Raw genomic sequence first — 23,301 nt, 5'->3', positions numbered from 1 at the left:
TAGACAACCGACGGGTCTCTGTTATTGTTTTTAGACCACCTATGGTTGTGTGACGTCTTCTCGCTGAATAGGGAACATAAGCGTGATGTAATAATCTGGTTCCAATCTCATTGAGATTTCTATAGCATGAAACGAACAATAGCGATGTTTGCTATCCTTTGGATAGGACGCTAGCCTATTGCAAAGTACTTTTCCCCAGATCTACAGACACAACCACCCAATCACTGCCTGCTGGTTGGACAACAGGGGAAGGGGGGGGGGGGGGGGGGGGGTCCAAAAAAAAAAAAATATCGACTGCACCCAGCATCGATCACTGTCCTTTGCGATATCGGGACCTCTGATTGTTCATAGCAGCTTAGCGTTTTAGGACGAGATATAACGCCTGCAAGGCCCTACGTGTTACATTTTTTCTAACAACAAAGATACCGACCAGGTACTCATTTTGCACATGAGTATGGGGAGACAATGCGAGTAAAGTGCAGCAATATCATCTTAATGGTATGACACTAACCTTCGGATCGGAAGGTCGGAAGGGGTAAAATGAGTACCTGGCTGTTAACAGCGTTGCCTCTGTAGGAAAATAAAAATGCAATATCGCCTAACAGGCGTAATGTATCGACCTATATGTTAAGTGTTGATGTTTTTGCCATCGTCTGTTGTATGTTGTAGGTAAGAAACTGTTTGTCTGTGGCCTATACCCTGACCCAGGCTGAAAAAGGCAATGATGAGGACGATGATGATGATGATGATGATGATGATGATGATGATGATGATGATGATGATGATGCTGTTTGCCAGGGATCACCTTGTAAAGCGATTTGAGCACGTTTAATGGATGTTGCTATATTAAAAAAAATTAAGTCCTTCAGAGCCATTAGACCCATGGAGCAGGAGTTTATCCCGGTTTCTATAGCGTGAAACGGAGCAATTGCTTGTTACCCTTTTGATAAGACGCTAGTCTATTGCAAAGTACTTTCCGCCAGATTTGACAGAACCAGCTACCTAATCGCTGCTGGATGGACAGGGTAGTCAGAAAATAACTCTCGACTGACTGCACCGGGATCGATCTTTGATTGTGAAGCAGGAGAGAAAGAGAGATCGAGAAAGAGAGAGAGAGAGGGAGAGAGACACAGAGAGAGAGAAAGAGAGAGAGAAAGAAAGAGAGAGAGAGAGAAAGAGAGAGAGAGAGAGACAGAGAGAAAAAGAGAGAGAGAGAGAAGAAAAGAAAAAGAGGAGAGAGAGAGAGAGGAGAGAGAGAGAGAGAGAGAGAGAGAGAGAGAGAAAGAAAAGAGTGGAGAGAGAGAGAGGAGAGAGAGAGAGAGAGACGAGAGAGAGAGAGAGAGAGAAGAGAGAGAGAGAGAGAGAGCGAGAGAGAGAGAGAGAAGAGAGAGAGAGAGAGAGAGGAGAGAGGAGAGAGAGAGAGAGAGAGAGAGAGAGAGAGAGAGAGAGAGAGATAGGGAAAAAGAGAGAGCGGGAAAGGAAGAGTGCGGTTCAACGTTATATTTAAAATAAAGGAAAGAGATAAACGAAAAACAAAACTAGGCGGACAGAACTGAGTAAAAGAGATAGGTAAATATCGACGTGTACATATATGCAGGTCTGACATCTGAATTCACTTATGGGCCTAAATTAACATTGTTACTATTGTAATGGACAATATTTTGTGTGATTTTTTTGAGATTTCCATTACAACAGTGAGCCCCTAAGGAATTAAATTACCAGACCTGCAAATAAATGCACGTCGCTAAATATGGAATTATTCTAAAATAAAATAAAAATAATGTAAACTTAGCTTAAAAATAGTGTAGTTTTGTGGCTTGTGGTCTCGTGGTATCCACTCGCTTTCGGATCGGAAGGTCCTGGGTTCGAGCCTCGCTCAGGGCATAGTTGAGTCCTTGGAAAAGTCTCTTTACTCACATTCTCTCATCGCACTCAGATGGCGAATGAGTACCTGGCCGATAACAGCGTCGCCTCTGTCCGAAAAAAAAATGTAATTTCGCCTAAGAGACGTCATGTTAATTGTTGCTGTTGGCCAGGGACCCCTTGTAAAGCGCTTTGAGCACGTTTAGTGGATATTGCGCCATAGAAAATCTCAATTATTATTATTTATTACTTAGATTCTCCTCGAATAATAGTCCAATCTGGTAAAACAGTCAAATAACCATTTTAATGGTTCTATTTTTATTCAAATTTTATTATCATTATCGAATCGTTTAAGAGCTAATATGTCCAAAAAATCTTTAAATGCTCTGTGTAACTTTTATGCATAGATACAATTTATCAATTATATAATTAGTATTCAATGTCAATTAATTGATAATATTGATAATTAAATATCTAATACAAAATAAATAAGTGTCATATCAATATTCGTAGTATAATTTACTCTATTTACATTCCTTTGGCATGTCCGACTCGTACATTTGAGAGTTTCAAATAATTGTTATATACAAAAGCCAATAATATCCAATGCCATGTTACATTATTCGTCCAAATCAAATATGATGTAGGTAAGATCTTTATCAATGGCATTCTTATTGGCCTTGTCATCAACATTATATAACAAATAACAATGTGAAATTGAATGTAAGCTTCAATTAAATATACGAAAAAAGATAAAATGGATGTTTCGGGTTTCCCCTTTATCAACAAAACAGGATGAATGAAACACTACAGACGAATGATATAATGTGGTAGTGGCGTTGTTAAGATTCATCTAATTTTATCTGTTTTCGTATATCAAATTGAAGCCAACATTCATGTCACATTGTTATTCATTTCCTCGAGCTTCGAGCAGCATCATTTACATAATATAACAGTGAATCGATGATTTTCTATAAATAGACTTTGAGGCCTAATGATAATGCTGATACAAGGATAATTCTTAATGTCAAATAGTTGAATTCGAGAATAAATAATTGTAAAAAAAAGAGTACGTTTTGATGAGAAATACTAATTGTGACCTCGTCTCAAAGCGGTATTAGGTCAGGATGATTAAATGCTGAATATTTGATTATAGCCAGAAATTAATTGGGTTGAGTTGTATGTGTTATCGAGGAGAATGAATATCATATTTTAGTGTGTGCTGACTTGCAAATTTTCAGAATTTTGACCGGTTTAGCTCTAAATTGACTTTTTCGCATCTGGTTCAACCCGACATAATACCGTTTTGAGACGATGGGTCACAATTGAGGTCACTGGATGGAGAGGTTTAGTAATAAGAATCTTTAACAGTTGCATTTGAAGTTTCGAACTCTTTTCCAATGCGCTCTCCCAAGATTCCAACGCAGGCATTGGGAAATCTTATACTGTTGTATTTTGCATTAGTTTTATGGATAACAATGTGAAATTGAATGTAAGATTCAATTTAATATACGAAAACAGATAATATGAACGTTTCGGATTTCCCCTTTATTAACAAAGCAGGATGAATGAAACACTATAGACGAATGAGATAATGTGTTAGTTGCGTTGTTGACAATAACTACCATATTATCTCATTCGTCTGTAGTGTTTCCTTCATCCTGCTTTGTTGATAAAGGGGAAATATACCAGGAAATGACAATGCAGACAGACTAGCCAGACTCGGATCAACACTTTTACAGCCAATTCCAGTATCCTTAGACACAGCGAAACAAATAATCAAAACAAATAAGAGAGAAGAATGGATGAACAGTTGGGCAATGAGCACCACGGGTAGATGTATGTTGTCCCAATGACCACTCCTGTAAAGACTGATTGCCTAAATAAGCTCAGAAGACACCAGCAAAGCATCATCTTTCAACCAAGAACACAACACATACCGCTCAACAACCATTTAAGCAAAAATTACAAAAGACACATCCCCTTCCTGCCCCCTATGTCAACACCCCAATGAAACAGTAACACACCACTTGCTTGAATGTCAACCTCTTGAAGACCTGAGATGCACATTCCTCCCACCAAATCCAAGCATCAGTAATACACTTTATAGTCACCTGGAACAACTACAAAAGACGTCTAACTTCTACGTTATGGCACAAGACCGAAGGGCTAGAGCTCAGGTGGTCGCTGGTTCGGATAAGTAAGTAAGTAAAGTTGATAAAGGGGAAACCCGAAACGTCCATTTTGTCTGTTTTCGAATATTAAATTGAAGCTTACATTCAAAACCACATTGTTATTTATTTCTTCGAGCAACATTACATTAGTTTTACGTTAATTCCATTTAAAAGTATGAGACCGTGATTATATATAAGTAGGAGTGAAATATCTGTTCAATGTTATATATAGTTATCATATAATGTTATAACAAGTGTAACTAAATGACAATTTGCCATATTTATGCCCAAAAAAGATCTATCATTATTATTATATTTATCAAGACTTTGTCAACTCGTTGTACTTGTAGCTAAAAATCCTGTCTGGGATATGTGACCCACCGTCTCAAAACAGTATTTAACTCTTTCCTTAGCAAGCATTTTCAGCATTTTCCCAAAACGGTAGGCTTAACTAACTAGCAGAAAGATTGATTTTTGAAAAATTCAAACAATCTCTCTACAAAATAACTTTATGTTCTTATTAATTATCGATTTATTGTTGTGTTTTATTTGCATTGTAAAGCGCCTCTGAGCACATTGTGGATCTAGGCGCTATATAAATTCATTCATTCTTTCTTCTTCTTTTTCTTCTTCTTCTTTTCTTTTTTTTCTTTTCTTCTTCTTCTTTTCTTTTTTCTTCTTTTCTTTTATTATTATTATTATTATTATTATTATTATTATTAATTAAACAAAAGATCATTCTTCAAAGTTTGTGATGTACAAAACAAATCTGAGTAAGAAATAAAATATAACTTGTATCGTAACAAATGTGACGATTCTGCTGCAGATGGCAAGGAGAGAGTTAAGCTATGTCTGGTGGAATTGAGCCCAGACGAGTGAATTTGAAATTAAAATTATAAATAAAAAGAATTTTGAGGGGTTTAAAAATCTTTTAAAGGTTGTTTTCATTTCTAACGTTATAATTGTTATCATTTATTAATTTTATTAATTTATTACTATTATCATAGTTTTTACTTTTTTTTTTTTGCAATTGCAAGTATTTATGGGGTTTTCCCATTTAATGAATGGAAATAATCCGACGTGTGCATATATGTAGGTCTGACATCCGAACATCCTTATGGGCCTAGTTTAACATTGTTGTAATAGACAAAATTTTGCGTCATTTTCTGAGATTTCCATTACAACGATGATCCGATAAGGAAATGGGTTATCAGACCTGCAAATAAGTGCAAGTCGAAATAATGCAAAGCTTCATGTTTGTGGCTAGACGAATCAATTTTCAGCACTTCATTAATTTATCCCGATACCGTTTCGGGACTGTGGGTCACATATTACGATGTTACTTTACAGTCTGGAGTCTAGTTTCCTTTCCTCCGGTTTACTTTGAGCTTCAACAACAAATATGTCTTCCTTTCCAACGCCATCTTTTTTAACATACTTGACATCCACGTCATCACCAAACGTATCTTTCATGGGTTTTCCTTTTGTCTCTGGGAAAAACAGCAACAGCCCAGCACACACCGATGTTAAGATAGCCAAGGTCAAGTAACTAATGTAAAATGTACTCGGATCGCTTGGGATAAGGTAAGGCGCAACGATACTTCCAATGCCACCACAGAATGATTCGTATCCGATTACCGTGCTCCGAACGACAGTCGGGTAAAGTTCCTGAACAGAGGTATTGAATGTAATCCAAGCAATATACAATAAGAGAGTACTCGTCATCACTAAACCAACCATACCAAAATGCCTCGACTGCCCTGACCCTGCAAGGTCATTGGCCACGATACCGAACAAACACAGAGAGGTCAGAATAAGCATCACCAGCATAGTCGGTTTTCTCGGGAATCTGTTCGCGAATAAGAGACCGCATACCTTCGCGGGTAAGTCGGTTGCTAAGAATAGTATCATATTTACGTAATAATTGCCAGGAAGAGCAACGACGCCAAATAAAAAGGCAAAATGAACGACATTAACAGAAAACGCTGTAAGACCTACAACCACGCTAGGGTATATGTACCGTTTTCTAAAAAGTTGAAGATAGTATAATCTGGAAGACGGCTTCGTTTTTTCCTGTATGTTCTTCTCAACCACAGCGTTGATTCTATCCTCTTGAGGCAACGGCTTCTTGTTCATTTTTGCAATTCTCCCAATCAAATTAACGACCTGTTCTTTCGTTCCTTTAACGGTCGTCCACCTCAGACTTTCTGGCATCCACAAAAGGGCAGGAAAAAATAGTATAAAACCCAAAACGCACCCGATCAGCCTTAGAGTTCTCCAGTCGCTGACTAGCATGGCAAGGAGAACCAAAATCATGTCAATAAGTGTCCAAAAAGGCAAACTAGCGAATCGGATTCTCCATTTACCAGAAACATATTCAATAACAGTTACCCGAGACAGGATGGTGTACGATCCGGCAAACCCAAGTAAAAAAGACACGGCCGCGTACATTTGCCACGAGACAGCGAAAAAGGAAATGAGGCTAAGAACAGCGATAACGAGTCGGGATATGACATAGGGAAGTTTTCGGCCGAATCTGTCTCCGACATAGCCCGTTAACAAGGTGGAACATAGATATCCAGACATCCTGATGGATAACATCGTGGAGAGAATCCACCCCCTGTTGCAAGTCAGACCCCATTCTGTGACTACCGTTGACGCGTCTGGGCTGAACTCTACCTGGTGACACGATTCATAGGCCTTGCAGGAATACTTCCCGTATTCCGTCCACATTCTGTTTTCTTCTGAAGTCCTGTGGACGAAAAGGAACACAAAATACAGCTTAAAAGTGACCAAAAAAAGGAGCAGGCAATGATGTAAGATAAAGACCTAAAATTTGTGTATGAAACAAAGCACGGTTTCATGCACACCTTCAGATTTCTTGCTTTGTCTGGCACTATTTCATACACATTTTTTTCAAAGCTTTAATTTGAATACAACTTAGCGTGGCGAGACAAGAGAAATCAAGTAACAAAAATATATTTACAAAATTTAACACATTGCCTAAAAATAGTATTTGAATAATACGGTATGATTTATCTAGATGGTTCAAATTAAATTCACAACCCGAAATGTGAGACTTGTGCCAACATATTTGGTGTTATGATTTTTTTTCTTTGGTTCCAAATGTATTCGCTTAGTGTAGTAGAATGTCGTTTGTGTATATTTTTGAAGGAAGATTTATGCAGGTTGTTCTAGTTTTGAATGAAAACTCAGTGAGGCCAGTGTATGTTTCTTGTTTTGGTGTGTCTGGGCGTCTAACTGTGGCTTGATAAATAACGTTTTGAGTCAGCAATGGATGTTTAGTGGGCATGTTGCCTGTGTCCTGCAGTTGCATTTTTTCTCTAGGTTGTTGTTGGGCTGAGCTGGCTGTGCTAGTTTTCGTTTGTTGTTGGAGGAAATAATGTTTTGTATGTTTGGCATGCAGGTGTATCCTATTTTGTTGGTGTTTTTTTCATGATGGGTTATAGGATGTAAACTGGAGGGAAGCATGTTTTAAGTAGATTGAAGAATTTGTTGCCGATAGAGGTTGTCACGTTCTTGCTGTAGGGTGGGTTGAACCATGTTATATTTCGTTTTTTTTTTTTGACATTTTTTCGTTGGGGTGGTTATGGTCTCCCCTTTATATTTTAGTTTATTGTCATAGTCACTTTTTAGTAGTGTGTCTGTGTATAGTGGGATTGCTTCGTTGAATAAGTTGTTGTTTGTAGAGTTGTTAGATAGTCGTTTGTTAATGCTCTGGGATGTTTTTTTTAAATATTTTAGATGGCGGGTTGTTGCTATGTCTATTGACGTACAATGGGATGTTGTTAGGTTTTGAAAATGGTTGGTAGGTGCCGTTGTTTAGGTGGATAGTTATGTCTAGGAAATCGAATTTCTTTTTGTTGGCTTCGATGGAAACTTTAAGATTGTTGTCCTGAAAGATTTTACATATTTTTTCTTTACAATTTCAGTCCGCATCAGTCTTTTACTGCACACTGCGAGCCCGTTGTGTCTGTATAGTCTCATGTTTACATCAAGATGTTGCAGTTGGAAAAGTAGGTATAAACCAACGAACTCGCATGTTTCTGATCCGTCGTAGCTTCCCATTGTGACATCAAAGTTCGTGGGTTTTTTTTTGTCCATGCTTCTCCATTGTTGTCTAGCGATGTGTTCTTCGAGTGCAGGATGATATGGGTTTCTTCTTCGGTGATGCTGTCAAAAGTTTTCGCCAATTATCGTTCTTTGAGGAGTAGGTTTTGGTGATTGAAGATTAATATTTTAATCAGAAGCATTTAGTTTTAAAACTTTTTATAAATAACAAAAGTGAACCCAGCGAAGTGGGTCGCATCGTCTAGTAATATATTATAATGAAACAAAAAATCACTCATTATTTAGCTGATACGACCGTTTAGTGCTTTGAATATCAATCAGTCGGCAGAGACTCATATGAATAAGGCTGGGTTCGTAGCTTGGGTGTTTATTTATGGATATTTAGTTATTCCGGGCGTGTCAGTTGCTGACTTGAGTTATATGTACATATGTATTATGTTGATTTTTTTTGTTTCGATTTATCCCTAAATGACTATTTATTTCTAGCTGTTTTATAAAATACTTTGAAAATATATGACATAATACACCCCAGAACAAGCAGTGGGGATCAGTAAAACCACTTGAGTCATCGTCGGCTGAGGAGGTGCGATCAAAGCACGAAACAATTGTTCCGACAAAAATGTGAGTGACCTTTATTTACATTATTACATATTATAGATAGTGTGCGCTGGGCTAAGAAACTCACAACATTGCCAGCCGAAAGTATAACGGACCAACACGCGATGCGTAACCATGACCTTTTATAATCTGGTTAATACAGTTTAGTGAGAATTACTCATAAACGTGGTTGGCAAAAAAAAACAAAGAAACAAACGCATATAAAACAACAAAACAGTAACAAAGACCTGAGTGATGTCAACTTCATTCATTCGGACCAAATGACGTTAAATGAGCGACGGTTTACAACCTACCTATGAGTGAGGTTAGTCCTTTACAACAATGAAAGACCATCACCACCATAAGCTGATGATGTTGTCCCTAATTCTTCTGCTGTAGTTGCTGCCCCTGGATACGACGTGGTGGTCGAGTTCCCCAGACACTTCCAGCCAGGGTTGTATAGGGCATAGCTTTCGATAAAGAAGCTGAGCTCCGTGGGTATGGTGGTAAGGTAAACCAGAAAGGTTAGAAAGATCTGGAATCTCCCACACCCTCCAAGGTCTTTCAACAGGGAGTCCATCGTTATAGAAGATTTCTCTGAATGGAGATTATAATGGAGATCACTTTATAACTTTTTCTTTCTTTCTTCTTTTTTTTTGGTTTTTTTTTTTGTTGTAATTGGATTAAAAAGTCTGATGTCACGTCGCAGCAACGGCAAGCAGCTTGGTTCTAAACAAAGAAAATCGGTACTTTTTATTCTTCATGCTGGCAAGAACTTTTCATATGTCATGCGGTCAGAATGTATAAAAGTCAAAACATGATCATATTTAAATGCTTTTCTCCTCTGGATACCCTTGTATGCTTATGTTGTTTTTAAAAACACAGTATATGCAATGTTGATCAAATAGCACATACTATGTTCTTTAATAAAACGGCCGTATGCTCGTCGGAGAAATATTTCATAAGGGCGCCGCCATTGTTCCGATAGTTTAGAGCCAGTTACTTAAGTAACTATGCGTCATTACGAGGGAAGTGACGTCATGACAGTTGAAGCCTATTAATCAGTGAGAGTGATCTATATTACCTTTCCATCTGCTCGAGTCATTGGTCACATTGGAATATGTGCTCAAAATGGCCCACATAGTGAAAAGTGATCACAGTTTGAGAAATATCCAACGTTACAATTGGTCATTTTGCTCAGCATGACACATGGGTATGTTTTACAACTTTCATTAACACAGCAACATGTTTACATTTATTGAGAAATGTCCAATCGTTGTACAGGATAAATCATATGATCGATGACTAGGTTGGACGAAAACATGAATAAAGATCGCTCTCATTCAAATGTCTTTCGTTAGAATACGTTACTAATGTTAGAAAGCAATATTGGTTTCAATATGTGTTTGTGTGTATGTTTGTGTACGAATGTAAATGTTTATGTCTTTGAGTTTGTGTGCATGTGTAAGTGTTTGTTTCTTCATATGTATTCTCAAAATTGTCAAATATATGATTGTTTGAATGACAATTGATATTGCAAAGCGCCGCTGGGCACTTATGTGGAAGTGGAGCGCTATATAAATAACTTATAAATCTTCTTCTTCTTCTTCTTCTTCTTCTTCTTCTTCTTCTTCTTCTTCTTCTTCTTCTTTCTATTATTATTATTATTATTATTATTATGTAGTAGTAGTAGTAGTATAGTAGTAGTAGTAGTTAGTAGTAGTAGTAGTAGTAGTAGTAGTATTGTAATAGTAGTAGTAGTAGTATTGTAAATAGTAGTAGTAGTAGTAGTAGTAGTAGTATTGGTAATAGTAATAATAGTAGTAGTAGTAGTAGTAGTAGTAGTAGTAGTAGTGTTGTTGTTGTTAGTAGTAGTAGTAGTAGTAGTAGTAGTAGTAGTAGTAGTAGTAGTAGTAGTAGTAGTAGCAGCACAGTAGTAGTAGCAGTAGTTAGTAGTAGTAGTAGTAGTAGTAGTAGTGTAGTACTAGTAGTAGTAGTAGTAGTAGTAGTAGTAGTAGTAGTAGTAGTAGTAGTAGTAGCAGTAGCAGCAGCAGCAGTAGTATAGTAGTAGTAGTATTAGTGTTAGTAGTAGTAGTAGTAGTATTAGTAGTAGTAGTAGTAGTAGTAGTAGTAGCAGTAGTAGCAGCAGCAGCAGTAGTATAGTAGTAGTAGTAGTATAGTAGTGTAGTGTAGTAGTATAGTAGTAGTAGTAGTAGTAGTATAGTAGTAGTAGTAGTAGTAGTAGTAGTAGTAGTAGTAGTTTAAATAGTAGTAGTAGTAGCAGTCAGTAGTAGTAGTAGTAGTAGTAGTAGTAGTAGTAGCAGCAGCAGAGAGTATAGTAGTAGTATAGTAGTAGTAGTAGTAGTAGTAGTAGTAGTAGTAGTAGTATAAGTAATAGTAGTAGTAATTAGATAGTAGTAGTAGTAGTAGTAGTAGTAGTAAGTAGTAGTAGCAGCAGCAGCAGACAGTATAGTAGTAGTAGTAGTAGTAGTAGTAGTAGTAGCGAGAGTAGTATAGTGTAGTAGTAGTAGTAGTAGTAGTAGTAGTAGTAGTAGTAGTAGTATGTAGTAGTAGTAGTAGTAGTAGTAGTAGTAGTAGCAGTAGAGCAGTAGAGTAGTATGTAGTGTAGTAGTAGTAGTAGTAGTAGTATTAATAATTCTATGAGCATTTTACAGTCGACAATGCGATTAAATTCCAAAGACATCCTTTGAATTCGGAAATGATCTCAGGTCACAAAATCATATTAATATCATCGAAATTCAATATCATCATCGAAATCATCATTATCATTATTACCATCATCATCATCATCATCATCATCATCATCATCATCATCATCATCATCATCATCATCATAACCATTATAATCACCACCACCACCACCAACACCAACAACAACATTAAAAATAGCCTTACCAAGTTCTCCCATTGTGTGTATCCACCTTCCTTTAGCCTTCAAGAAAATTCAAAGAGTTATTGTATTAAGTTTACATCATAATATAATAAGCAAAAAACATGAGCCAAAACAGAACAAAACAAAAACAAAAAATCAAAACATTACACAAACTAAATCTTAAGCTTTTATGTAGATCAATATCCACTAAATGGGCTCAAAGCGGTTAACAAAGGGTCCGCCCGACCAACAGCAACACGTTCAATTAGAACGAGATATGACGCCGCCTGTTAGGCGATAATACCATTTTTTCCCGACAAAGACAAGGCTGTTAGAGGCCAGGTACTCATTTCACACCTGAGTACAGCGAGAGAATGTGAGTAAAGAGCCTTTTACAGGACTCAACTAAGCACCGAGCGAGGCTCGAACCAAGGTCATTCAGATCCGAAAGCGAGTGTCATACTACAAGACCACATAGCCCCACTGTGTATTAGATAAGAAAACTATATCACCTGGTAATTTGGCTGACTCATTATTATCTGAAATTACAAGCTGGCCCAAGACCCACGTGCACATATGTGATGTCGCGCGACGGTTCAGTCCGGAAGGTACTTCTAGCTGAACTGAGAAAACGGCCATTATATTTGAAAAGTGACTAAAATAGTCAAAATGCGTTTTTTCCATTTTTGACTTTTTAAAGTATTTTTCTATCATAAAATCGTACCTTTTTCATTAAAAACAGTCTTAAGTATATAAATTTAATATTTAAAGAGAGTATACCCTGTTTTCACCCATTGAAAGAGGGATCATTTTGACGTTCGTTGACGACTCTTTAAGCTTAGCAAAAGGACGCCAATCTGGTAACCTAAAACTTTTTCTCAAAGGGGAACTCTATTCCTGCCTTCGCAATGCTATTTTTAGCCCATTGACCCCGTCTTGTGGTCAAATTATAACCCCGAAAGAGGGTACTCAAATTCCAATTATGTAAGCAGAAGTAGGCCATTGCATAGTTACCAACGGAAATAACAGAAAAGAGTTAATGGACAGACCGATAGAAAGAGATAGCTATAGTGAATAGGACGATCAAAATGAAGAGAGTGATTATGAAATGAAAGAGAGAATGATGGAACAGGAAGTAGAGAGAGAGAGAGAGAGAGAGAGAGAGAGAGAGAGAGAGAGAGAGAGAGAGAGAGAGAGAGAGAGTTATGGGAAGAAGGGAGAGAAGAGGAGAGAGGGAGGGGGGGGGGGGGGGGGGGGGCATGAAGGAGGATGTTGAAAATAAAAGGAAAAAAAAACCCGAGTGGGTGAGGACTCTTTCCTTTCTGAGTGCAAAGAGCTGTTACCACCACCTCCTCCCCCCCCCCCCCAATCCAAGATACCTCTCCCCCCCCCCTGCCAATAGCTCAATCAAATTTGAACACATCGATTGAGCATGAGAAATTATGGTTGAGTTGACACTATTTCCATTCCTTTGTTTCAAGTTTGAAGTGTTAGATTGTCTGACTTACTCACGGCCTTTTGGTTTTCAGTCAATCGACTGTAATGCCTCGGCTACTTTCGCCAGTTAATTTGTGAAGACTTTCTAGAATTGCAGATCTTGTGAAATAGTGCCGATATCACAGCTAACTTTAAATAAACATTGCACTGTTAAAATGGATAAAAGTATGAGTGCTAATTGTTGGGTTTATTTTTTCACTCGAGGGTCAATTCACAAAAAATATCGTCATTAGAAAAACGAGTGTTGTGTAAAAGCTGATGGACCAAATTAAATATAATTTTACACACATGTTAGTCACAAGCTATATAAAACGCATGCCAAATTTCATTACGATACCTGAATATAACATGCCGTTGCTATGGTGATGTGTGTAAAATCTTTAAGTGCAAATTTCTCTGAATTTTGGATCTGAGATTAGCAGGAACCTCCCAATTTCAATCTTGTATAACTCAGCCAAAAAATATGATACATTAATGAAACAGGTATCAAATTAAAGAGAAAAGAATGATCTATTCAGAAATACCAAAAGGTCTAAATGTCCAAAATGTACCTTCCGGACCAAACCGTCGCGCGACGTCACATATTTTGCAGGTCTGATAACCGAATATTATTGTGTCATGGGAATATTTTACGCTTGTTTGAGAGCAGTTCCATTCTAACAATGAGCCCATATCAGTTTGGGGAATCAGACCTGAAAATAAGTATACGTCGTGCTAGCCCGTTGCCTTCTTTATGGCCCATTTAAAGATAGTTCGACGATGACGTCACTCAGGTCTTTGTTATTGTTTTTTGCCATCCGCGTTTATGAGTAATGCTCACTGAACTGTATTAAACTGACTATAAACGTTCATGGATACACACAGTTTTGTGTGTTGGTCCGTTATACTTCCGGATGGCAATGTTATGATCTTCTTAGCCAAGCGCATACTATCTATAGATAGTATGCGCACAAAACTGTGTATCCATAAACGTTTATAGTCAGGTTAATACAGTTCAGTGAGCATTACTCATAAACGCGGATGGCAAAAAACTATAACAAAGAGTGACGTCATCTTCGAACTATCTATACCATCTATATACAACTCTGCCGTTTTATTGAAGAATACAGTATGTGCTATTTGGTTAACATTGCAAAAACTGTGTTTTAAAAACAACGGCAGAACTCATGAAAACTGAGCGTGTAGATTAAGAAATTAACTGATGTCTGGCAGTTTTAGTTATCAGCAAATATATATTATCCTTATTTTTAAAAAAAATCGTTTTCCTGTAATGGTCAGCCAAAAAAGGGCTTTAAAATGTTGTTGAGCTACAGAGATACCTCTGACGATTTTGTTTCATGCAATCACATTGTATTACACAAAAAGATTTGGGTCATACTTTTGCCAGGTCGAAATAAGTTCATGCTCATTTTGCTAATAAATATGCTGATGCAATGTGGGTCAATACGTAGTCTGACACTGACCAAAAAATGACGTCAAAATGCCAGTCTTTGGCCACAAAAGAAAACAAATCGTGAGTTGTATTCAATAGTTCAACCAATGGAATCACTTGTTTCCTTGAGCACTACTAACGACAACTCACTTGGTGGTGCAAAAACCAAATATTGACGTCAAAATGCCAGTCTTTTCGGGTTTCAGTGTCAGGCTATAACTTAAGGATGGCTACGGTCGATGACTGTTGAGCATAAATATATGAGTTTTCCTTAGAAGATGGTAAAAACCAGATGCAAATATCTAAAATGTTTTTAGAATAAAAGACTTACTCTTTGAAATCAGGGATAGACTTTGTGGCCACTTTGTAGTTCAACTAGAAAATAAGATGCCATCACTTTGAAACAAGATGATCAATTACACATTACATAATAAGTATGATCCAGTCCTCCTGAAGAGTGGTTATATACTTTCAATAAGATTGGAACAAGTTTTTTTGGGGTGTTTTTTTTGGACATCACATTGTATTTCCCTATTGAACACATCTCACAATAATGTATTTATTCGTAATTGTCGTCTTTTTTCTGAAGTAAATGTTTGGTCATTGTCGGCCCAAAGCCTTCGTTAACTCATAACCTGATACCGCAGCCTTTGTATAATTGTAGCCCATTACTGACCCAAATAAGACATCAAAGTACAAGGTGACGACCACTAAAAGAAAATAAATCGTGAGTTTTATTTAATATAGATCGTATGTTTTCCTAAGCACTACTAACGACAGTGAATTAACCTTAAATCCTAATGTCATGCAATACGTAGGACAAGAACTTAGGGCTCCTTCTGTAATTCATTTTTCAAAGTCAAGTCGGTAAACATAGAACAGACTGCTCCGGATAATAGCAACTCGGTTAATCGCTAATTTCGGTTAATCGCAACATTTCCCAAGAAATGGATTTAATTGTATATAAAAATTACTGGTTTATTTGCAACACACTTCGGTTAATTGCAACAAGATTTCGACCTCAAAAAGTGGCAAATTCAAGAAATCAATTAAAAAGATTCTTAGGATTAAATTTCATCGTATGTGAAATCATGACAGGTTGGAGAATCGAGAGAGGATGGGGTTTAATGCTACACACCCAGTAGTGTGTCACCATTCTATTAGATACAAAAGAGGGCCGGGCTTTGCAGTATGGCCTTTTATGCAATCACCTGCGACCATTAAATAGGAGGCAAGAGGACTGGACATTTTCTGGACAACAGGTAAGAGAGACTGATCGATAATATTTGTTTTTTGGGATTGACAACTGTGAATTGTGACCAATTGGTTTGGTGAGAACTTATTGTCTCTCATCAGGGCTATCCTCTTTGACTCTTATGAATGCTAAAACAAAATCATTGAAATTTATCCATTCTGAATAAGATGTCGGTTTGCATCAAAGCTGCTTTTGCTTGTCAAAATCAATACAGCGCTGTCATATGGTTTTCGTTTCAATCAAAGAGGAGGACTAAGAACACTTTTTACAACAAGTGGTTTGAGATTACACGTTTATAAACACTTGGACTGAGCAAAAAAAAATAATGAAAAACAAACAAATAAAAACAAAAAAAAAGAACAACAAAAAACAAAACAAAACAAAACAAAACAAAACAACAAAACAACAAATTATCATTGCTGCCTTCTTAGGGAAATAAGTGATGTCAACTGCAAAGGAAGATGATAGAATTTACAACTATTTTTTTAAACAAAGAAAAAAAAACTCCCCCCCAAAAAAAAAACAAACCAACAACCCCACCCCCCCAAAGAAAAATAAATAAACAAACAAACATACGAAAAATTAAAAACAAAACAAAACAAACAATCAATCAAAAACTTGAGCTTTTATATATCGCAAAATTCACTAAACCTGCTAGAAGCGCTTTACAAAATACAAAACAAAACAAAACAAAATTAATGTTGCCATGGACGGTTCCAAGCCCGTGTAATCTCAGAGGGAAAATGTTGTAATAGTGGACAGGGAACTGATTTCGGTTAACGGAAACTTTGGTTAATCGCAACATTTTCGCTTATCCCCAAGGTGTTGCGATTATCTGGGGTGAACTGTATTTTGATATTGATGGTATGTGTAAAGTACACATAATTTCTGACACAAAACTATGTAGAATCTAAAAAGGTAACAGTCTTCTTAGAGAGAATTTAGTGGGAACTAATCACCCAACAGAAGATAGAAAGCTGAGAAAGCTTGGGCTCATAAACTTAACTGCTAGCTCCCTAACAAACTTTCGCGGTGTTCGTGTGTTGACCCCATAACATCCAGAAGTCGCATGAGGAATTCAAGATAGATACTACATTTGAAACCACTATTTTGGAGTAGTGGATGACCTCGTTTGTACACCGCCCCTCTAGTGGCCAGGCGGAGTTGCCATAACAGCCCAATCCTCATCGCCGCAGAGTTTTTAATCACAGTTAGTTGTCCTCTGACATTTTTCGGCTTACTTTATTTATTGTTATCATCAACATAAGTGCCTATCTGCTCACTTTTCTGAAAACATGAGCCAAATTTAGGTTATATTACAAATAAACATTATTGCAGACTTAAAACGTCTAGACATTGATATTATAACGTCTGCTATAAAAACCCTATTGTCACTCCAGAGGTCTCCTGCCTCTGTATTTCAGTTTTGGCTATAGGCGGAACCACTCAACTCTTTGTTTTTATTTTTAGACATTCTGTTAGTTGTTAGTTCTCGATAGATTATATCAATCAGACTATAGAAGGAACAACATTGACGTCACTAAACTCTTTATTGTTTTTTGACAGCCATTTTGGTGATTACATATTTCTCACTAAAGCATATCGATCAAACTATAAGCATTCGAGGATACACATAGTTTTGTGTGTTGGTTTGTTACATCTGGCTGGTGGATGTTTTAAGTATTTGACCAAAACCGCAGTTCATCCTACCTTAACCTTAATTCTCTCAGCGCCAGGAGGCGCCTAAGGGCTGAACAGTTTTCTTCCATTTGTTCCGGTCCCTTGTTTCAGTTCTTGCTCGCTGCCCATGAGTATGCGCCAGCATCATTTCATTCCCTCTCCACCATTTTGCGCCATGTTGTATTTGTGTGTACCCTTTTCCTCTTTCCTCGTCGTGTTCATCCAAGGCCTTCTATATAGAAGGCCTTGGTTCATCCCATTGCTATAGCACAATCAAATCAATTTCACTTTCTCAATACATGTCCAAACCAGTTCCATCTCTTCCTCTTTCACCACTGCACTGACCTACTCCGTTCCTGCCAATTCCACCTCTTTATCTGTTATGTGGTATTGCCGTCTTATTCTTAATATTCTTCTGAGATTTTGTTTTGGAAAGTGTCTTCTTTTCAACTCCATTTGTGCGGCTATGTGGTCTTGTGGTATGACACTCGCTTTCGGATCGGAAGGTCCTGGGTTCGAGCTTCGCTCGGCGCATAGTTGAGTCATTGGAGAAGGCCCTTTACTCACATTCTCACACCGTACGCAGGTGTCAAATGAGTACCTGGCCGTTACACCATTGTCCTGGTCCGAAAAAATTGTAATATCGCTTAACAGGCGTCGTGTCCCGTCCTACATGTTAAATGTTGCTGTTGGCTAGGGACCCATTGTAAAGCGCTTTGAGCACGTTTAGTGGATATTGCGCTATACAAAAGCTTAACTTTTTTCCTTTTCTTTCATCTTCTTTGTTCATTTTCCATGTTTCGCAGCCATACAGTAATACTGCGATGATAAGAGATTTCAATATCAGTGTGTCAAACTAAATCTTGATCTGACCTATTAGTGTGTTTCGTGGACTTCGGCGGTATCTCAAGGCGATGAAACGGGGTTTAAGGCATGGCATATTCTGATTGGTTAATGCTTAGTAACGAGCGAGCCATCAATTGGTGCAATTTAGTAATAACTACTCACACAAATGGTTGGCTAAAACAATAACATATAACATGCAACAGAGGTACGTCAATACGCTTCAACAGTCGTAACGTCACTTCCCTCGTAATGACACGTGGTAACTTAGTAACTGGCTCTAAACTATCGGAACAATGGTGGACGCCCTTATGGTATATTTCTCCGACGAGCATAAAAGCGTATCCAGAGAAAAAAAACCCCATTATAAATCTGATTCTGTTTTTACTTTTACACATTCTGATCACAAGACATATGAAAAGTTCTAGTCAGCATGAAGAATAAAAAGTACCGATTTTCTTTGTTTAGAACCACGATGGCCGCCATTGCTGGGCGATGTGACATCAGACTATTGAATCAAATTTCGTTCCTTCTATATACTATGCTACCTAAATAGATAGTATGCAGATGACGTCACTCAGGTCTTTGTTATTGTTTTTTGCCATCCGCGCTTACCAGTAATGCTCACTGAACTTTATTAACCCGACTATAAACGTTCATGGATACACACAGTTTTGTGTGTTGGTCCGTTATACTTCCGGATGGCAATGTTATGAGCTTCTTAGCCAAGCGCATACTATCTATAGTTACTCTACATTATAATTCAACATGTAACATATTATTGCTTGTTCACTATTCACTCCGGAGGACTGGTTACTCATGTCCAATGAATTTTGAACGAAGAGAGGAAGGTAGGATGTCGCGACCTCTCTACTCTATAGATAATATGCGTTTGGCAAAGCAAGTCACAACAATGCCATCCGGAAGTATAACGGACCAACACACAAAACTATGTGTAACCATGAACGTTTATAGTCTGTTTAATGCAGTTTAGTGAGACGTGCTCATAAATGTGGATGGCAAAAAACAATAACAAGGACCTGAGTGACGTCATCTTCGTTCTATCTATTGCTTGTGTTAACACTGTGAGTGATGCTCAGGATCTGTGGGGCTGATTGCTTCGTATGACAAGTAAGTATTTAAGATTGCCATGTACTTGGAGAACGAAAGTTGTGTCTCATCATGTGAATAAAAAACAACCAGAATTAGATAGGAAATTAAAAGCGTTTGAAGTTAAAGTATTAAAAAACACAAATAGAATTGAAAGGAAGCTTTAATTTACTTTACGAAGATAGATGACGCGGTAATTGAGGTGGAGGATGAGGGGGGTGAGGAAGAGGAGGAGGAGAGGAAGGAGGTGGAAGAGAAGGAGAAGGAGAAGGAGGAAGAAGAGAAGGAGAAGGAGAAGGAGAATGAGGAGAAGGAGAAGGAGGGGTAGGAGGAAGAGAAGGAGGTGGAAGAGAAGGAGAAGAAGGAGGAGGAGGACGAGGAGGAGGAGGAGGAGAAGGAAGAAGAGAAGGAGAAGGAGGCGGAGGTGGAGGAGGAGAAGGAGAGGGAGGAGGTGGAAGAGAAGGAGAAGAAGAAGGAGGAGGAGGAGGAGAAGGAGAGGAGGAGGAGGAGGCGGAGGGGTAGGAGGAAGAGAAGGAGGTGGAAGAGAAGGAGAATAAGGAGGAGGAGAGGAGGAGGAGGAAGAAGAGAAGGAGAAGGAGGCGGAGGAGGAGGTGGAAGAGAAGGAGGAGGAGGAGGAGGAGGAGAAGGAGGAGGAAGAGGAGGAGGAGAAGGAGGAGGAAGCGAAGGAGGAGGAGGAGGAGGAGGAGAAGGAGGAGGAAGAGAAGGAGGAGGGGGAGGAGGAGGAGGAGGAGAAGGAGGAGGAGGAGGAAGAGGAGGAGGAGGAGGAGGAGGGGAGGAGGAAGAGGAGGAGGAGGAGGAAGAGAAAGAGAAGGAGGAGAAGGGGAGGAGGAGGAAGAGTTGGAGGAGGAGGAAGAGTTGGAGGAGGAAGAGAAGGAGGAGGAGGGAAGGAGGAAGAGGATGAGCAGGAGGAGGAGGGGAGGAGGAAGAGGAGGAGCAGGAGGAGGAGGGGAAGGAGGAGGAGGAGGAGGAGGAGGAGGGGAGGAGGAGGAGGAGTAAACGAGGAAGAGGAGGAGGAGGAGAAAGAGGAGGAGGGGAGGAGGAAGAGTAGGAGGAGGAGGAGAAGGAGGAGGAGGGGAAGAGGAAGAGGAGGAGCAGGAGGAGGAGGGGAGGAGGAAGAGGAGGAGCAGGAGGAAGAAGAGAAGGAGGAGGAGGAGGAGAAGGAGGAGGAGGGGAGGAGGAGGAGTAAAAGAGGAGGAGGAGGAGGAGAAGGAGGAGGAGGAGAGGAGGAAGAAGAGGAGGGGAGGAGGAAGAGGAGAAGGAAGAGGAAAAGAGGAAGAGGAGATGGTGGTCTTTACAGGAGAGTTACCATAACATTGAGAGGATAACAGTTTCCCATCTTCCTATCCTGATGTCACGACAATCACGGCAATTGCTATCGACCGGTTTGGAAAATCCCGGATTGTGTACCGATGCCATATTATAATAATGACAATGTTACGTAAAGGAGCGGGGGAAGGGGGGGGGGGGGGGGGGGGGGCAAAACCGGAAACCGCTTAATTGAAAAATTGGACAGACGGCAAAAAAAGTCGTTGGCAAGTACATACTACATTTATGCCCTCTGTCTGGATGTATTAATAATTATACTATATTATAATTATATTGATTTTATTATTGGCTGAAGATGGGTTTTCAGCGAAACGTTTCGGTTTTGGTATCTTGTTCATAATATGTCGAAGCTGTTATTGTTATTGTTATTGTTTATTGCTTTTTTATGTTTCGAAACTTCGTGTCACTTCAGGTAAAATGTGATATTATTAATAAAATACTTTTTAAAATGGCAAATTACGTACAAAATAGACTACGAGATATCTAGGTCCAGCTACATTTTATTCTATTTTACATTCGATATTGCACAACACATCCTCCTTTTTAGAAGTTTTCCGGAATTGCACACCTTTTATCAATATTTATTGTCACTAGTAAAAAGCCCGCAATTTCGCGGGGAAAGAACTATTTTCATTCGATACTGTACTCACCATCATTTAATGAAGGCAGATTGGTAAACAACGTTGTCTGTGTAATTTGGTATATCTTCGGTTGATTTTTCTGTGTGGCCCAACATGAAGTGTAAGCCACTATAGCCTCTGACCCGTGACACAGCAACATACAGTTGTCCGTGTGTGAATACCGGTTGTGGTAAGAAAATCCCCACCTTGCTTAATGTCTGCCCCTGAGACTTGTTAATTGTCATTGCATATGACAATTTTACCGGAAACTGTCTTCTATTTATAATAAATGGTAAGCCTGAATCAGTTGTTGTCGTCAGATTGATTCTAGGGATAAACACTATGTCGCCAGCTCTACTACCGGTAATTATCTTGGCTTCTAATACTTTTGAACCTAATTTAATTATTAACAAACGGGTGCCATTTAGGAGGCCTGATTTAGGATTTATATTCATAAGCAGCATGACTGACGTGTTGGCTTTCAAATGTAATGCATGTGGAGGAAGTCCGGGAGGTGTAAGTTCGTTCAAGAATTCAATCGGGTATAAGTTGATGTCAGAGTCACTTTGAATGGAATCAGCACTGCGGTAAATTTGTTCAGTTGATGAGGTCAACCTGGACAGAACGGCTGCATTTATTTGGTCAACATTTTCATGGGTTGTAGTCAAAATTGCTCTCTCTGATAGATAACATTCATCCGCAAAGTTCAGATTCAAATCATTGTATACAGCATTTATCAAGCATTCTGGGTCATTTTCAGGAAGGCATAGCGCTGTAGGTAATTTAACAGAATACTTTCCTATTTCGCTGAAAACCGGCTCTGTACCATTTCCGATGCGGAGAAGCCAATTTGCAAAACAGTCATTGTCTTCAGTAACCCTCATGTTCTTGTTCATGTGAAAAATTGTGCCAAAATTCCAAATAATTGACTTGTTAAGTGTAACACTTAATATGTCGGCTTCACTTCCTTTGTTAACAACAGGTAGAATTTGCCGAAAATCCCATCCAAGTACAACCACTTTGCCCCCAAAAGGTTTTGAACTGCCTGTTATGTCACAAAATGTCCTGCTCACACATTCAAACACACGCCTGTCCATCATAAGTGCTTCATCCCAAATTATGAGAGAACTACTCTTCAGTAACTTAGCTGTGTCTGATTGGCGACTGATGCTACAGGTGCTGTTATCCGTTATTGGAATTGGAATTTTGAACGTTGAATGTGCTGTTCTTCCACCGTGCTGACAAAAGATCAGAGGTGAAAATACAAATTTAAAGAATACTGGGGATGTAGGAGCTTTCGGAATGTCTCCCCTTTACTTAATTTATGGAAAAAACAAACACCCTAGCACCTTTAATAACACTTATGACTAACCTCTCGAGCTAACCCTAATAGAAAAAAACAGCTCTCGGACTGCTTTGCACTACCTTTCAATACTTAACAAATCACAATAGCGGCCGAAAATCAAAACAATGGTCAAATTAGGAAATTTTAAACTTTCACAAATCTATCAAGGTTTGTTCTAGAGTTTTTAAAATACTTCTATATGACAAACTGAATAAATAAATGCCCGACAAAATATCAACGGTGAAAATACAAATTTAAAGAATATTTGGGATGTAGGAGCTTTCGGAATGTCTCCCCTTTACTTAACTTATGGAAAAAACAAACACCCTAGCACCTTTAATAACACTTATGACTAACCTCTCGAGCTAACCCTAATAGTAAAAAATGAATCAAAATGGCGACTGAAATACCTTCATGTGATTAAGTGAATAATATCACTATGAATGCCACGATTTGCTGAAAAATGCCAACACACACACACATACACACATGTATACACCACACACAACACACACACAAAAATATACACACACACATACATACATATCATAAC

General features: G+C 38.5%; 2 protein-coding genes across 2 annotated transcripts in view; both read right to left on the bottom strand.

The window, feature by feature from the left end:
- Positions 1-5,025: 5,025 nt before the first annotated feature.
- The window catches only part of LOC144957737 (solute carrier family 22 member 4-like), a 47,124-nt gene continuing 28,848 nt past the window's right edge, over positions 5,026-23,301 (bottom strand). Inside the window, exons 4-6 of the mRNA XM_078889127.1 lie at positions 11,643-11,679; positions 9,041-9,323; positions 5,026-6,789 (exon numbers count right to left, since the gene is read on the bottom strand). Coding sequence (XP_078745253.1) covers positions 9,061-9,323; positions 11,643-11,679 — 300 coding nt within the window. The 3' untranslated portion in view covers positions 5,026-6,789; positions 9,041-9,060. The remainder of the gene's footprint in view (positions 6,790-9,040; positions 9,324-11,642; positions 11,680-23,301) is intronic.
- Positions 5,382-8,126, bottom strand: LOC144957534 (solute carrier family 22 member 4-like). Its single transcript, XM_078888883.1, has 2 exons — positions 7,939-8,126; positions 5,382-6,789 (listed from the first exon to the last, which is right to left on the bottom strand). Exons 1-2 carry the CDS (start codon positions 8,124-8,126, stop codon positions 5,382-5,384), a joined length of 1,596 nt encoding a protein of 531 aa, XP_078745009.1.

Source organism: Berghia stephanieae, chromosome 12, assembly GCF_034508935.2.
Source record: "Berghia stephanieae isolate SIO BIC M18660-M18661 chromosome 12, UCSD_Bste_1.3, whole genome shotgun sequence".
In the NCBI taxonomy this organism is placed as follows: Eukaryota; Metazoa; Mollusca; class Gastropoda; order Nudibranchia; family Aeolidiidae; genus Berghia; species Berghia stephanieae.
Note: the sequence above shows the minus strand (reverse complement) of the source record. Positions and strands in the feature narration are given on the sequence as shown.